This window comes from Coccinella septempunctata, chromosome 4 (genome assembly GCF_907165205.1).
Source record: "Coccinella septempunctata chromosome 4, icCocSept1.1, whole genome shotgun sequence".
Taxonomy (NCBI): Eukaryota; Metazoa; Arthropoda; class Insecta; order Coleoptera; family Coccinellidae; genus Coccinella; species Coccinella septempunctata.
The window spans coordinates 17,981,876-17,998,837 of record NC_058192.1 but is presented as its reverse complement, the minus strand read 5'-3'; the positions used below and the strand labels follow the sequence as shown (position 1 = coordinate 17,998,837).

At 34.3% G+C, this 16,962-nt stretch overlaps 2 protein-coding genes across 2 annotated transcripts in view; both read left to right on the top strand.

Annotated features, from left to right (window-relative positions):
- Nucleotides 1–14,514, top strand: part of LOC123312266 (transmembrane protein FAM155A) — a 180,427-nt gene extending 165,913 nt beyond the window's left edge. Inside the window, exon 3 of the mRNA XM_044896607.1 lies at nucleotides 6,083–14,514. Coding sequence (XP_044752542.1) covers nucleotides 6,083–6,420 — 338 coding nt within the window. The 3' untranslated portion in view covers nucleotides 6,421–14,514. The remainder of the gene's footprint in view (nucleotides 1–6,082) is intronic.
- A 641-nt stretch (nucleotides 14,515–15,155) lies between these two features.
- LOC123311471 (protein archease-like) lies at nucleotides 15,156–15,863 on the top strand. Its single transcript, XM_044895484.1, has 3 exons — nucleotides 15,156–15,309; nucleotides 15,380–15,404; nucleotides 15,461–15,863. The coding sequence occupies exons 1-3, from the start codon at nucleotides 15,258–15,260 to the stop codon at nucleotides 15,855–15,857; spliced, it is 474 nt and encodes a 157-aa protein (XP_044751419.1). The 5' UTR covers nucleotides 15,156–15,257; the 3' UTR covers nucleotides 15,858–15,863.
- Nucleotides 15,864–16,962: the final 1,099 nt, after the last annotated feature.

Sequence of the window (16,962 nt, the reverse complement as noted above, 5' to 3'; positions counted from 1 at the left end):
AATGAAGTTAACTGAAAATTTCCCAATAGGACTATTTCATTGTGTTTGAATCCTATCAGAATCCTAGCAGGTCGTGAAGGATTTTGCGAACTCGTGCATGTCAAATTCACAAAGGTTCGCTGAAATTGACCGGTGCATCCGGCAATTTGCAACAGCCCACCATTATTGTAGTTGAGGAACTGAAATCCTGATACGATTCACGATTTGAACACTCACTTCTATTCAGGAAAATATTCCAGAATAAATATGACATCGATATGTAGGTAAATTATGACATTTAAAAATAATTAGGGAATTATATTGATGTAATTGGAGTAGGCACCTTCGCAAAAAGTAACGAATAAATCAGTTGTTCATTATATTAAATTCATCTGTAAACCTAATCCAATCATTTAAATAGTTTTCCAGCTTGATCACTGAAGATTGTCCTGTACAAGTACATAGTAGGTCTGCGATCCAATTCAACTTTAAAATATTATCACCACTCTCCAGGTCGTACGTTTTATGTGGAAGGTGGATTATTTTACATACTTACCTATATTTTTGCACGCTCTATCAGAAAACTACGCTGATCGATCGCACTAGGCCAGCACATATTGAATCCTATCATCGGATACGTATGTCAAAGAACGAATATCTCACAGCTTCCTCCAACTCTGATAATTAGGTAGAAGATGCTCCCCAGATAATATGTAGATGCATACGACGTAGAAATACAGCGAGCTACTTCACGAAACGAGGTCAAGTGTCGCTCATTGTGAGAACGGACGCTTCTTCACATAATTGCCAGCTACTTCAACAGCAAATTTTTCTTAATTCAAGATCCCATTCCACATATATGCAGTTTATCTTTCCGGCTAAGCGGTTTCCGGGGAATTCTCCAATGTGGAGGAGTCATGATTCGCCTTAGCAGCAGGTTTTTCTCGCTGAAGGTGAACGGACGTGCCAATATTGATGTTCAAAAGGAGCACGAGTAATTCAAAAGCGAAGTTTTATGTGGGCAAAAGCCCTTACGATATACATACACTAATAACGAATTTAATTAACAGAACTGATGAGCATTGAGTCACTAAAATCATTTCAAAAGTTCTTAGGCTAGTTTTACTAATAGAATAGAATAGAATAGAATATCTTTATTCACCAATAATAATTGTTAACAAAACAATGAAGATGGGAAACGTCATACAGGAAAAAAATAAACAAAAACAGAGAGAAGATCAACATTCAATGTTACTCTCCAGGAATTCACTAACAGTGTATGGCTCTAGTCGAAATAATAGGCTGTAGACCTCTTTTCGAAAACATTTGAAGTTATCAATTTGACGTTTTTTGGATGGTAGTTTTTGAATTTTAGAATTTGGTGTTATAGAAAATTTTCTAATAGTTAAACTGTTGCACCTTGAATGAATATTTTAAAAGCAAAATATCCTGATCTATATTCGATGTTCTGTGGTCTATAGTGCAGCACTTGTGCTACCAATGGAATTCGCTATAAGTGACATAGGAAGCACAACACCCAGTATTAATGGATTCGTTTCAGAAAATTTTTGAGAAATTCGACAGAAAAGGAAGGAAAAATTAATAATGTAATGGACCTCGAACCTCCACAATGCCTTATGCAGCTGTCGGGTCTTACTCCTTATAAGATGGCCCATTTTCCTCTTAAAATATATCATCCCCTGCAAGATGTACCTCATTTCGAAGTGAGGCTAGAGTGGAGTATGGAATAACCGGAGTAATATGCTTCCCATAATGTAAAAGACGTCTTCTATAGTTGGAAGATCAGGATATCTAGGGGGCCAAGGCAAGAAATCGACTTGATTGTCTTCAAAAAGGGGAATTCATTGGCGCATGGGTTTAACAGCTTCTAAATATAAGGCAGCTCATATCTCACCACCTCCTATGGTTATGACGGCGGTTTTGATGAACATAAATATCAACAAGTGTTACAATCTGAATTGAACTAGCCAATTTGCCATCGTCAGGACAACGAAATGGAGAACATTCCACCGAAGAAGAGCAGATGCTGACCATGGTTTCGCTCTCATTTGACCTCGTCAGAGCAACACAACTCCTCCTCATTCATTCATTGCTGTATCCCGTTACCGGGAATAAATCTACAAAAAGAAGAAGAAGAAAAAAGAAAAAAAAAAAAAAATTCGAACAGACTTGTAACTTCTTAGTGCTAGCTGCGACTGTGCGCCCTCCTGTGACTAAAGAGACCCAACCGTGACCTGCAGATCCTTCCACACTCAGGGCATGGATAGTCTCCAACCAGATCCGGCCGCCGCTGTATCCTTCTCGATTCTCCACTATAACTGTGGACTAAAGACCTCCACTGTGACCTGTCTAACGCTAGTTGTTCCCAGTTATGATTAGCATTAACTGACCTTAGGGACTGATGCAGTGTATCCTTAAACCGCTTATACTGGCCTCCTGGTTTCCGGGCTCCCTCAGTGTGTTCGCCGTATAGAGCTATTTTGGGGAGTCTTGTGTCTTGCATCCTCAGAATGTGGCCGCTCCATCTGAGTCGGGCCCTCGTTATTTGAGTCTCAATTGTTGTACAACTCGCGCGCTGCAAGACTTCTGCATTCGAAACTTTGTGGAACCATCTGATGTGTATTATCTGTCTTAGATGACGTTGCTGCGTCTGTTCAAGCTGTTTAATATGTCGCCTGTAGGGAGTCCAGCTTTCGCTTCCGTAAAGAAGCGTTGGGAGGACCACTGCTCTGTAAACAGCTGTCTTGGTCTTCAGATTGAGGTCGTGATTTTGGAACACTCTGTCCTTCAGCTTCCAGAATGCCCGTGATGCCGAATTGATACGGTTGTGTATTTCCGTGTCAAGGTTAGCCCTAGTATTTATGAAGCTTCCCAAGTATTTGAGCTGCTCGACCTGTTCTAGAGTTTCATTGTCCAGGCTGATATCTGTTTGAAGGCTTTCTGGCGGACTTACCAGGATTTTGGTCTTGTCAATATTGAGTCTAAGGCCTAAAGCTTCGTATATATGTTTATAGGTGTCCATCATTATCTGTAGATCCTCTGAGCTGCTAGCGATGAGTGAACAGTCGTCTGCATATTGAAGTTCCGTGATAAACTTGGTACGGGTTTTTGCTCTGAGGCGCTTCAGGTTAAACAGGCCTCCATCAAATCTGAATCTTATCCCAACACCTCTTACGGGCATGCTCATGTCAGCAATTATCGATACAGCTATGGCGAAAATATTGAACAGTAAAGGCGCTAATACGCAGCCTTGTTTTATTCCAGAGTTGGTTGAGAAATGGTCGGTTGTAGAGCCATTATGCTGTATTCTAGCGGTGTTGTTGGTATGAAGGCTTTTACACACTGCTAGGAATTTTTCGGGTACTCCTAGACGTGCCATGATTTTCCAGAGCGCTCTCCGATTCACCGAGTCGAATGCCTTGCTTAAATCGATGAAGGCTGTATAAATCCTTGATTGTTGTTCACGGGCCTTTTCTTGTAGCTGTCGCAGTGTAAAAATCAGGTCCGCCGTACCTCGATTTGGTCGAAAGCCGCACTGGGATTCAGGTAAAAGCTTCTCTAAGAGTGGAACCAGACGATTAGCCATAATCTTCGAGAGAATTTTACCGGCCACATTAAGCAACGATATGCCCCTGTAATTGTTGCAATTCGACGTATCGCCTTTGTTCTTATAGAGGTTGATAACTAAAGCGTCTCTGAAGTCTTGTGGCACATCTCCCTGTTCCCAGATCTTGCGGAATAGTATTAGGAGACTATTGACAATGTCCTCATCCAAGGCTTTGAATATCTCCGCCGGAATGCCGTCTAGACCTCCTATGGAAAAACGCTTGGAATTTATGGACCCAGAGATCCATATAATCAGCTCATCGCTGATAAAGGAATTTCGCTGTGTTCTTGATATTTTCTGTCCATCCATTGGCAACTTTTTTCCTCTGAATTTCTTTAACTTTCATAGACAAAAATGAGTATTCCTTTCTGTGCATAAGGTTTTTGAGCAAGATCTTGTATTCATTCGCTACTTCACTTGGCGATATTTTGTTACCCTCCATTTTCTTGAGAGTTTCACTGAATACCCCAGCTATATTGTGAAGAAACCACAACCAAATCTCCCCATTTGGATTTTCAAAAAATGACTTTAATACTTCAGGGGTATGGGGCTGTGAGGCAAAATATTGGTTGAGAGATTTGAACACTTGAAGTATACTCATTTCAGTGCTGGTAGAAGTCGAGTGTTTGAATAAGACAGCGGTTTACGGTATTCTTCATCGAAATTAATACAAAGTTCTTTCAATTCTGCAACTCGAACTCTATAAATATGAAGAGACATATATATTCATTCAGCTGATCACTCGTTTCTCCAGGTAAAGTTCCACATTCACACCGCTATTATCATAGAAATATCTTATCATAATCGGTACTTGTTTTTGTGCACCATGGTTTGAGCTGTCTACCATTACCTACTGAAATATGATGTATCTCGAAAATATTAATTTGAAGAAACAACAATACTAGCTAGTCATGTTCAAGTATAGGAAATGCCAGAATAGTTGAAAACATCTAACATAACTGTAGACCGGCTTCGGGACCATTATCCCTCATCATTACGGTGCAGTGTTATATACTTCAACCGGTGGATGAGCCATGAATGGGTGTAGGAGTCTGCAGAGTAAGTGAGGTTTGGTTCAGTCTCTTTGGTGGCGCATCGTAGAGGGATTTGAATATATCTCTCGCAACGACCCAACGTGCTCGCTTAAGGCCCTATCCACCGGTTGAAATATCTAACAATGCACTATACTGATGAGGGACAATGATCCCAATGATGTTCAGATTCATATTTGCTAGAAAATCTAGGAAATCGGGACAATTCTTGTATAATTCGGGACAAACCTATAAAGGTCACCATATCTATAACACTTACAACGGTTTCTTACAGGATGGCATCTAAGTCTGGGTTTGCCAATGGCTAATATTCCACTGGGTACTGTTTGTTAATTAAACCTTATATTTATGTGAATAAATTGTACTTTATCTCCAAGTAGGGGAGACTGGGGAGGGTTGATACGTTTTTGGAATATTTATTTTTGTAAAATGAATTATATGAAGAAACAGGACTTTTATAACATTATATAATTCTTCGATTAATCGTTCAACGAAATAAATATAGAATTCTCAAAATATGAACATCCTATTCTGTACAAAACGTTGAACACAAAAACATGCAAAATGTCTCAAGCCTCCCCACATATGGGAGGATTGATACGGTGTACTGGGAGGCATGAGATACATAAACTGAAAATATAAGCCCCATTGTTATCACTTGCAAATGTCACATATAAACATTTTTGTGCCATTTCTAACACGGTCACATTCTTCTTGGCACCATTGCGAGCACACCTGACGCCTGATCCAGAATTACTAGATCAGTAGGTAGGTCAGCAATGATACTGGTTTGCTTTGGTCCCGTAGGTGCAGAAACATGTTCTGAAGGTAGGTTGGATGGTTAAAACGCCTTTATGTAGGCCTGTCCAACCAGCTCCGGAAAATATTTTTAAGATGATACATATATCAGGCCTCCCCACCCTGAATGTCTCAAACCTCCCTGAAAGCAAGTTTTAAAGTAATTTATGTTTTCATTTTATACCCATACATTTTGGCAACCTAATAAAACAGTAAATTAAGTGGGTTTATGCATATTTCTCAGTCAAATGTTTGTTTATGCTGAAAAATTAATGCATGATCATAAAACCCTTAGGTAACGTGAGTAAATACTTACAATTTCTCACCTCGAAACACTCTTTGTTGAATATTTCACGAACGAACTACTGTTAGCCTTACAGATTAAGGTCATGTAGTGCTTTCTGCCAGAGAATTGTGTTCACCAGTATATCACTTTTGAAAACGGCTACAGACCGCGGATATAAGCCTGTATCAAGCCTCCCCATGTATCAATGCTCCCTAGTCTCCCCTAAATGGTTTTGCTAGTGTGATAGTGAAGCTCTAGTGATTTTTTCAAGTCTACCTTCATAAAAATCATAGAAATTGATTGTTATTAACGTCCAATGACATCTATACCCTGTTTCAGACTTGAACATACCACTGACGGGTCAACAGAGGCTAAGATCCTCCCACGTTGGAGAAGAAGACTGCTGTTACTCCCATTGCGGCTCACCGGGAAGGGGAGGCGGAACAATGGAATTGTGTGAACACTGCCCAGGCCGGCCCGCCAACAAAGAAGAAGAAGAACCGTCGATCGCGACCCGGACTCACCACCGTACCAGTGTTTTAATATGGACCGCGTGGATTTTCGTGAACGCGCAAAACCAAATCAAAGACTTAATAAAATGTTTGTTAGTTATGTGCGCGATTAGTGTAAGGACGACGCTCACATGGACAAAAAACGCGTACAGATCGTGCTCATAGAATTAGGGGAATTAGACGATTTGTGTTCTTACCGAAATCCGGCCACTCTATGCGCTTCGCATCCACAGAATAAAATCCATTAAAATGCAACGATCTAATAGATTTTGTCCAGTCGTGTACAATGAAGGGGTCAAGTTCACTTATTAAGGGTCCTAGTATCCTCACGATAAATACCTATCAGTTTCATTTCGGGCAGATTTAGTTCTAATACTTAAAATCTTTAAAAAATATTGCTTTGAATAGCCAAATGTCGTCATAGTAAGTGAGATACAATGGAGAAAATTCAGGTTGATTTCCACCAGGTGCATTCTGAACACATCCACACTGTTGGTCCTGTAAATACATCTATCTGTTGTCACATGCCATAATGAAATGAGATTATATAGTTCACGTTCCTAATATACAAAAAGTGTCTGAAAATTTTCATTAATTTAATGGAAATTGGATCCTAAAACATTTCATAACTAATCCTTCTCAAATTAACATTTCTTCCTTTTATTATCAACGAAATTTCGATGAAAGGTTACCCACCGCCACCATACCAAACAGATCAAAGAAACTGACGCTGAAAACATACAAAATCGAAATTTTCAAAAAATGCAATAACCGCTGTTGGCATACAAATTTATGAATGTAATAGGCTTGGCTAAAATTCCTCTAAGAAATTCATGAACATGGTTTTTTTAGTTATCAATATTCAATAGATTATATTTAAAAAAATCATTATATCCATAATATACAGGATAAGGAAAATTACCCAAATTATTCCAAAATATATCAAAACAATGTTCTAAATAGATGTTAAAATCTATTGGTGATAAACTGAATTATACATGGTCGCACACAAAGGTGTGAAGCAATATATTATACAGGTTATTTCATTCAAAAACTATCATTTTACGCACCATATATATTATATATACCCCGTTAATTCACTGGTCATAGATACGTAGATTTTTAACAGCCCTACAACTTTTATGTGGGATATTGTGAAATATCGACTATTCAGGTAATTTTTCTTAAACCTGTATTACCTGAGCAAAAAAGCATGCAACTTATGTTTCTTTTAAAAACTGCTGTTGAAAAGCTTGTCCTGAGAACTGAACTATTCCAAAAACAACTAATTTTATATTCAAAACTATGGTGACCAAAATGATTTGTTGCCTGCTTATTTAATATTGGTCAGGTGTGATCAGCATGAATTAACGAAAATCAAAACTAATACCTCTTACTTTTCAACCCCCAAGGAGGTTAAGACCCAATACTAATACTCGTAATTCATCTTGAGCTCTTCTTATAGTCGTAGAATCACAACTCAATCAAAAACTCAGGAGTCAAAACGAAAGTTAAATATATGAGTTTTAACATAAATTGTTTGAACATATCATATGAGCTATAGGATTCAAGAATGAAGAGATTGGTACAGATACAATCGCTGATTTCGATAACTGAACGATTAAAAATCGTTCAAATTACAACGAACTTAAGTTCTCGAATTGAAGCGAAGTAAAAAAAATCTCATTCTCAAACGTCATGAAAATTGGATTTTCGGCATTACCTAATCATCACAAGTCGAAATGATAAGAAACATTCAGCGCCTATAGGTATAAAGCGATATATCTCCAAGATATGTTATTCAGTTATTCTTGTCTTGGAAGTTTCAAAAAACAGTGCCAAATGCTTGAATTTATTAACTTTCATCGCTGACTCCCCTTGATGTTCTTTTGAACATTGAATTAAATTAGTATGGATCATGGATCTTTCAGTTAAAGTTAAGATGCGGTTTGATTTTATTATTTTTCTTGGATATTCATGCCTGAATCCGAACTAATATTATTCTACAGGTGTACCGAGATCACAAAATTAGAGAACCTTCATTTTCGACAGTCTCCGCCCCTAAAAATATTTTTTTTTTATCATACAACCGAATTAGGTCCTTCTGTCACACTGACAGATCCATGCTCCAAGTATTCTATCTGTTTGTGCACGGACTATCGTCTTAATCATCATGGATTGCTTGGATCGAGTTTCCGCATTAAATTACTCGTTATATACTCACGCCTCAATATCAAAATTTTCGTTTCCCGAATAGAACACAATCAGGCCTAGTTTCCTCATTTTCGATAGCTTGAACTGGATGATTGAAAAGGAAATATTTTGTTATAAAATATCTATATTAAATGTAATATATTTGATAAAAGGAGTTTGGTTTTGTGACCAAATATGTACTATTGAAATACCTTTGATATTCAAAGGACCTAATATTTATTATTCATAGCGAAGCGATGCACATAGAGTAGGCTGTGGACTATTAGAAGGGTTATATCTTCATGCACATAGATTTGTATCAAGACTGCAAGTCTAGTCGAAAAACATATATCGTTGTCAATTGAAATATCAATATATTTTCTTTCCAGCAAACTTAAATGCTACAGAAAATTTTGTTCTACAAAATATTCAAAGCACATCTCTTACTTTGAGCAAAATGCTTGTATAGCATTCTCTGGAACTCTGTATTGCTAGTATTGGAGTAAAAAAAACACGTATTTCTGAAATGATTCTCGCTCCATAAGAATATATTTCCGAACACTTCCTGAATAAAAATAAGATTATCAATTCAAAAATTGTATAAGGACAAGAAATATAATTTCATAATCGAAAATCAAACAACAAAGGTAAGCAACGGAAGAATTGAAGGTAATGCAGTTAGAAATAACTATTATCTATCGAGACTGTGCTTTAGGACTAAATCGACCAATGCAAATCAGATTTTACGACAACTGATAAAATATTATACGAGTTCAGTAGTATTATTTTCTACAGACCCAGTGTCTGACAAGCTCGAAAACTATTAAAGGCAATAACTTGCCAATATCATTTGGAATATCCCAAAAATGACCTACTGATCTCAGCATCGAAGAGTCATTTCCTGAAGTAGGTAAGAATAAGTAGGTATTCGATTGCAATTCAATTTTTTTTACGTTGCTTTCCCTCTGATACTAGTAATACAGAAGGAAGATTTCTCTCTGATAGTTTTCATTCGATACACACAAATTATTTGTTGATATTTTCATTGACCTCATACGTGCATATAGAAACGGTTCAAAAACTTGTAATTGTAAGTATTGAATGGAAGTTTCACAACTGTGAGCATAAGGAGGCCAATTGTATTTCGTAAACGTTCAACGCAAAAAGAGGAACAGAAACATCATGGCAGCATTATGTGAAGAAAGATTTGTAGACGTTTTCGTGGACAAAAGTTGAATATTTTAAACTTTCTCAGGTAATTTTGTCATCAGAAATTCGTTGTGTTTTTTAGGGAGTTCAAAAATTGGAACTCGTGCAAAGAACGTGTTTTCCTCTTCTGCTAGGTTGATATTCGGTAAAATTGTTATTATTTTTTTGTACACGGGAGGTTCAATGTAAAATACAATCTTCAAACCAGATTAGTTCATTATCAAATTCAGTAAAATCGTTTATTATAATATCGAATTAAGTAATTTCATTTCGTTGATTTGATGTTATCCTTATGACACCATATTAAGCGATCTCAAATAAAAAATATCATTGAACCTCCAAAAAATCTATGTTGCTATCTGTTGTTCCTCAGAAAATTTCGATAAAATCATTCATATATTTGAAAAACTCATTAATTATTAATTTGTATCAAAATTGTACCTACTTATATGAATGATTGAAATCAAAAATATTGTCGATTAAGGAATATAGTTTTCCAATAGAACTCTTTTTGAAAACAATGGGAATATCTAATTTGATGTCTATAACGTAGACCAAATTTTCATTGATGTATAAGATTGAATTTTTTTTAGTAGTAAACTTTAAAATATATTAGCTACAATTCGAATCTGGTAAATTCTCGATTTATTTTCACATTATAAAATTGAAAAAGTTTAGTTAAGACTGTCCACTGTTTGTGTGAGTATGTTTTAGTACAGAAAAATCAAAATATAATATAATACAAGATATCGTATATAAGTGAGACGACTTTTGCGTAGTAAATTTTAGATTCGTTCGCAATGCGAAGAAGTCGCTAGTGGTCTCATGTTACTAGTTGTGTTCGTTAGAGGTCTTATACATACTCAGCCGAACAGTCATATGCTTAGATAGGGACTCCTTTGGTGAAGATAATGCTCATTATGAAAGAGCCTTATATATAACAGCTCAAACACAGTTACAATCGCCTATGGTCTTAAATTTTTTACTGTTAACACTGATTTATGCTGCTTCTTCAATAGTTTTTCTTCAAAGGTGACTGAGAAGAAGCCAGAAAAAATACAAACCATATACAATGACAAATTTGATGCTCACCACTAACATCTTCCAAACTATAGCAGAAGTTTGCAGCATTCCAATTATTAAAATGATGCAATTTTTTTCACTTGTTTCCTGCGAACTTTAGTCATACACTTACTGAAAATGTGAATATTTATGATGACACTTTTGTTGAAGTTGCTTTCATAAATGGTAAACCAATCTACGCCAGAAAATTGCATGCAATTGCATTTTGTGATAATAAGAAGGTATTTTTTGCTCTGTTAAAATTTTTATTGCAGTAGTTTTTGAACTAAGAAGTGAATTATCGATACCAATGAAAATTCCATGAGTAGGTGCCTAGTGTGAAACAATTGAATAGTTTGATTTGTTTGGTATTTGTGACAGTAAAGTCTACTCATTGTAATTGCCCTAGGGTAGCAAATAAGTGTAATCCGGTCCTGATAAACCTAGAATCATTTTCAACTCATATTATCGTTTATATCTGCTTCCATTTGCAAAACTTTATCGACTAAATCATGTTATCCTTCAATATTATTGCCATCACATTATGTAAATTAACAATCTTTTCCTTCAAATCGGACTACAAGAGTACAAGATACGACTTTCAACTTTTTTGTCTCCATGCAGCAGATAAGTATAAATCACTTTGGAAAATTACACATTTTCCTTTTTTTCAAGAAATGAGTTTTCAATCTGGTGTAGTTTGGAAGATAGTATCGAATTTGTCACCACTCTGTATGACTAAATATCATAGATATTTGGAGAAAAGAATAATCATTCCTAATTCAATTTTTAAACTTTTTCAACAATAAAGAGACCATGTAGACTTTTTTTATCCAAAACTGTCATTATACTCTTTCTTCTCTCGGTGGAACATAAACCTTTTTTTATTACTTCAATTTGAGTCGTTATGAGTTCTTTCTAGTTACAGAAACTCTTAGTAACTAAGAGCTGAGCCTTAAAATGCAATATAGTCAGAATGAATGTAAACTTTATAAATATTTCACTATCGATGTAATTAACATGTCTACCTTTTCACTATTGTAGGAATAAAATGATCCTGGTGTATCTAAGCATATTTCAGTTGGGATGTTAAAATTGTATAAACAAATCAAACGTTTCCATCAAAAATAATTACACCTACTTGTGAAAATTTGAAAGTTCTGATATATTTCAGATTTTTGAGAACTCGGTTCAGTATTAATTGGATATAGGATCAAGCAAACAACAGTATACCTACAAAACCTTTTATTTGTATTATGTTATTATTTTAGCATTTAAATGTCAATTGTATGAATTTTTGTAAGATATCCTTCGTGATCTAGAACCAGATGGAATTAACTCGACAGTATTGTAATGATAGTGGCCTCAGTCGAAAATGACGTGCCAAAAAGTTTCCAAACACTCTACAGTACAAATATCTGACTCGTTTCTATGTACTGAGAATTATTTACCTGTATAATATTTATGTGTTCTATTTAATTTAATAGCTCAATGATGTATTTGCCTTCAACAATGCAAGATAGAAAGTAATTTAAAAACAAAACAATGATAATAATAGAATATATGTAGTAAATATAGGTTAATAGGAGCATGTTGAACTCTACTGAGTGTTTTTAGTTGAAATCATTCTGTAAAGTCCGTTATTTTCGAGCTCATCAACATGGTAAAAAAAAACAAATAAAAATCTTATCAAATAATTATTCCAAAGATCTCAGAGGTATTTTTGAGTTTTTATCCTTCAATTCTGCTAGTTGAAGTGACAAGTTATTGTGAAGATGGTAATGGAAATATTATCCGATCATTGAATCCTATAAAAAATATTGTGACCAAATAAAAACACCTATTCATATTCAATCTCATTTATGGGGTCACATGTAATTGTTGATATTTCGATATGTACATAATTATCATTGGGATAATAAGGTAGAATATTCTCCAACTTATTTCATAATTTTAGCGCGAAAATTATAAACTTTCGAATGAAACTCCAAGTTTTCAATCAAAATGAACTCTTTTGAGACTTTTAGATTGCTGAGAATGGATCTGTTTTGATCCAGCAGCAGTTATTCATTTTAAATAATAACCTGAAAATTCGATTATGTGTTTATTTTGCCATTTCCTTTTTCAATAATACCTACATTAAACAAGCCTTGATGTCCAATACAGATGTATATAATAATGACTAGAGTAAATGAATGAATAGTACAAACAAAACCCTTCAAAATAGAAACACTGGCAAAAAGATTGGAATATCTTATAATTTATTTAATCAATGCTTTCGTTTTCTACTCCTCTACAATCTCAGTGAAAATTATAAGCACCCCCATTCGGTGTATTTCAGCCAAAATGTTCGCTGATAACATTTGTCCTTTCAACTTGGAATTCTTAGATTTTTAGTATTATCAATTTCTGACTGAGTAATACGTCCATTATGAATGCAAATGATATATGTTGTTTTTTTTTCAGTTTGAGTGATTATAGAATGAGAGAAATAGAGGACAGAGAAAAACCAATTGCAATAATCGAAGAATTTAAGAACCACTTTTGCTTGAATTTTCAGATGATTTTCTCTGCTTTGCATTGTTGTATTATTGTTAATGTTAAAAATATATATTATATACTTATTGTTGCTAGAGCTAGCGTTGTTGTTGTTACTTATATTCAAGAAATAGTTAAATATATTTTTGTTCATTTAATAAAATTTTCATATAATATACATACTCGAATATGAATATGGAAAAACTAGAGATTATGTATAAAATTATTATACAATGCTCTAAAATTGAATTTGCACAAATATATATAGTTGCCTAGATATATAGATAGGTATAGTAATTGCTTATTTATTTCAAAGGTTGGTATAAACTTAAGCAGTTACTCGTCTATATGTGCATGAGAGATACTTAAAAGTTTGTGAAAATACTGACTGAATGCATTTTGTAAAAACCAGTTGTTGTTACTAGTGTAAATATTAAGGAATTTTAAGAACCTAAGACCTGTGGTTCTACTACTGGTTTGGCCAGATTTTATATGATGTCATTCATTTGTATATATCATATGGATGTCTACTTCATGTGATGTTATGTCTTTATTTCTGATGTGCCCCATGGTAATGTTTTAGATTCTTAACTCTGAATATAACTACAGTTCAAACCGAAAACACTGAAGCTCATATCAATATTTTATAATAGTGATTTTAGCAAAGATGAAAAATTTTACTGCACAACCCACAGGCAACAGTTTCAAATAATTATAATGAACATTTTTATCATGATTCCTTCAAAGAATTCAATGCTAGTGGTTTTTGTCTGTAATTGAAAATCTCGCAATCTCTGAATAATTACTGAATAAATAACTCTTTAGTTATTTATCTCATCAATAGCCGCTGCTTGTGGGTGGTTTTAAATGTCATTTAATGGGGCAACATGAGAAGGTACATGAAATACTTCACGATTGCTTGAAGCGAGTCAGATATTTGTTGGTAATTTGTTTTCGTTGGAAGTTTAAATGGGTTTGTGATGCTCGTGCGATTTGAGACAAACCGAATTTTGTCGAAATTTATCCTTCCATCGATGAATTTTTGTGGAAACGTTGTATGTATAGCGATTAAGTTCAAAGTTGAAAAAATCTAAAATAAGAGTAATATATAAGACACAACACATTCATTTTAAGGTTGATTTTTTTTATTAGTGAAAAGTATTATAAATATTGAAAACGATAAAATAAAAAATTCAAACTAGTATTGTTTGATGTTGTTAATAGTATACAGTTGACAATAAAGGCCATTTGGGGTGACTTCTCTTAGTAATTTTGGTTTAGCAATCTCGTAGAGATTCCCAACTGATCAGCCAGCAAAAATTTACATGGGAATCCAAAGCAACTCTTTTCAAGAGTGTTTCATCGTTGAAAACCTTTCAAATTTTCATTTGGAAACACCTACTCCCATATTTCATTGTTTCCCATGATGAGTATTATTTCGCAAAATATTGGTAGGTAATTCAGAATTAATATTTCAAATTATGAAAAAAAGAAATAGTTTTTTGGCTAAAATTTTTAAATATATTTTTTTTATTTTGTTGTAATTCTACACCCAATTTTATAAAAATTTTATTATTTGTGGTATTTTTTCTGCAGTATATTCATCATTTGAGGACACCATCTACCGCGAACACTATCGAATAATTAATGGCTTTCATGAATTTCTCGAAGAGGAATAAATTATAAAGCATTTCACTATTTATCATTGGGGCTCGAATTCACCTTAGAATGAAAAAGCTATGTGCTTGATATGTTATGTTCCTGGCTGATAAATCCTCATACCAGAGGCCCGTATCATTTTGCCCTGTCTGCTACTCTATTGTTTCGCCACTGTTCACTGCCCAAGAATTCTTCTCCGTATGAAAGAAAAAGATAAATGAAATTTATCTCTATGAAAGGATACATAACCTCTAACCCGAAAGATAACCTCAAATTTCAACCACAAACAAAACCGTCACAAATTTACTTTTTCTGATATTTTTATATTTTTTCTTTTCGATATGGCATCATTCACACAAGCAGAATTATATATTCCACCATGTAAATATGAATGTAAGTAATAACATCCAATTTTTTCCTCTGTAAATCAATAATTCCATTACTATGTTTTATGTACTTGAAGATTTGGACCATACAGCAGATGTACAGTAAGAACATTTGAATAAAACGAAATGAACCATTCATCAACATAAATATTTTCTAGAATACATGCTTGGGGCAATTCCCTGAAAGAGGCATTTGAACAATGTGGTGTTGCCATGTATGGATACATGACGGAACTACCTTCTGTTGAAATAAAAGAAACAGCAGAGATTGAAGCGGAAGGACATGACTTGGAGAGTCTATTATACAAATTCCTGGATGAACTTTTATTTTTATTCAGTTGTGAACCATATTTAATATGTAAAAAATTAGATATAACAGAGTTTATTGTTGAAGGAGAGGAAATGAAAATTAAGTGTAAATGTTATGGGGAAGAGTTCCAAATTGGAAAACATCCCCAAGGTACTGAAGTCAAAGCAATCACATATTCTGCTATGCAAATTGTCAATAATCCTGAAAAGAATGACTTCCAAGTTTTTGTTATAATAGATATTTAATAAAACGTATGTTGTTTTATTTACATTTTCCTTGGATATTTAGAAATTGTCAATATGAAAGTTTGCCTTAGAATGATGAACATCACTAGAAAATATTAAATTTTAACTTAGCACCCATATTTTAATGTAAGGTAGAAAAATTGTATAAATGCAATATTATGAACGACTGTTACTCTGATTTGATAACAGATCTATGAAGTTGAACATTTGGGATAACTAGAATTCTGTTTAGTTTTCATGCTATAACTTATTTCTAAACCATCCGAATATCGGGAATAACAGGAATGTTGTATATAAAGTGTACGAGACAAGTTAGGATGTAAGAGCGCATCCACCAAATACACTAAAATATGATTTCGTTGGAAAATAGGACATAGGCCCAGTTGCAGGAAAGTCTATTAAGATTTGATGTCCTATCAAAATTTAAAACTGTCATTTTTGAAGGGGAAAATGGAGGATTAAGATTTTAATGAAGTATTAAATTTTAATGGACTTTCCTGCAACTGGACGATAACGAACTAATTTGAATCTGTTTGAATTGTAAAAATCAAAATATATATATTTATAGAAGGTCTCAATTTTGGAGAAATGGAAAATTGAATAATGAATTTTTTCAAGGTCCCATAATATAAGAAAATGAATTCCTTCATGAACATTTTTTCGTGAAATGTTTCGATCTTTCTTTAGGCTATGTAGGCGGAAGAAGTCTAACTGATCAGAGCTCTTGAAAATAGGTACAAAATGAGGTAGGGGAAGTAACGCTATGACTTTTTGGATTTGATATTTATCACCTCCCCCCCCCCATCCTTTTCAAATGGGAATATATTTTGATACATGAGATGAATGAAAACTCGTTCGATTACCCATTCAACGATGTAACTTTAGAGGAAACGGGATATTCCGTTTTTTATTGAAGCATTAGGAAAAAATTTATAATTTGTGATTGAAGAGTACTGTAATCAGGTCATCAACTACAACATTTTCCTCTAGGCACACCGCTGCATGGATAATCGAATGGCTTTTCATTTGACAATTATGTTACTGGAACTTTTAGATCTTCACCTCTTCAATGGTACCAGTTCTTTATTCAAACATTGTACCGTAT

What these genes read in the sequence shown, in the direction of transcription:
- LOC123311471 (XM_044895484.1), top strand. Translation starts at nt 15,258, where the DNA reads ATGGCATCATTCACACAAGCAGAATTATATATTCCACCATGTAAATAT. An exon ending in TCCACCATGTAAATATGAAT is followed by an intron (nt 15,310 to 15,379) that starts GTAAGTAATAAC and finishes ATGTACTTGAAG; the next exon opens with ATTTGGACCATACAGCAGAT. An exon ending in GACCATACAGCAGATGTACA is followed by an intron (nt 15,405 to 15,460) that starts GTAAGAACATTT and finishes AATATTTTCTAG; the next exon opens with AATACATGCTTGGGGCAATT.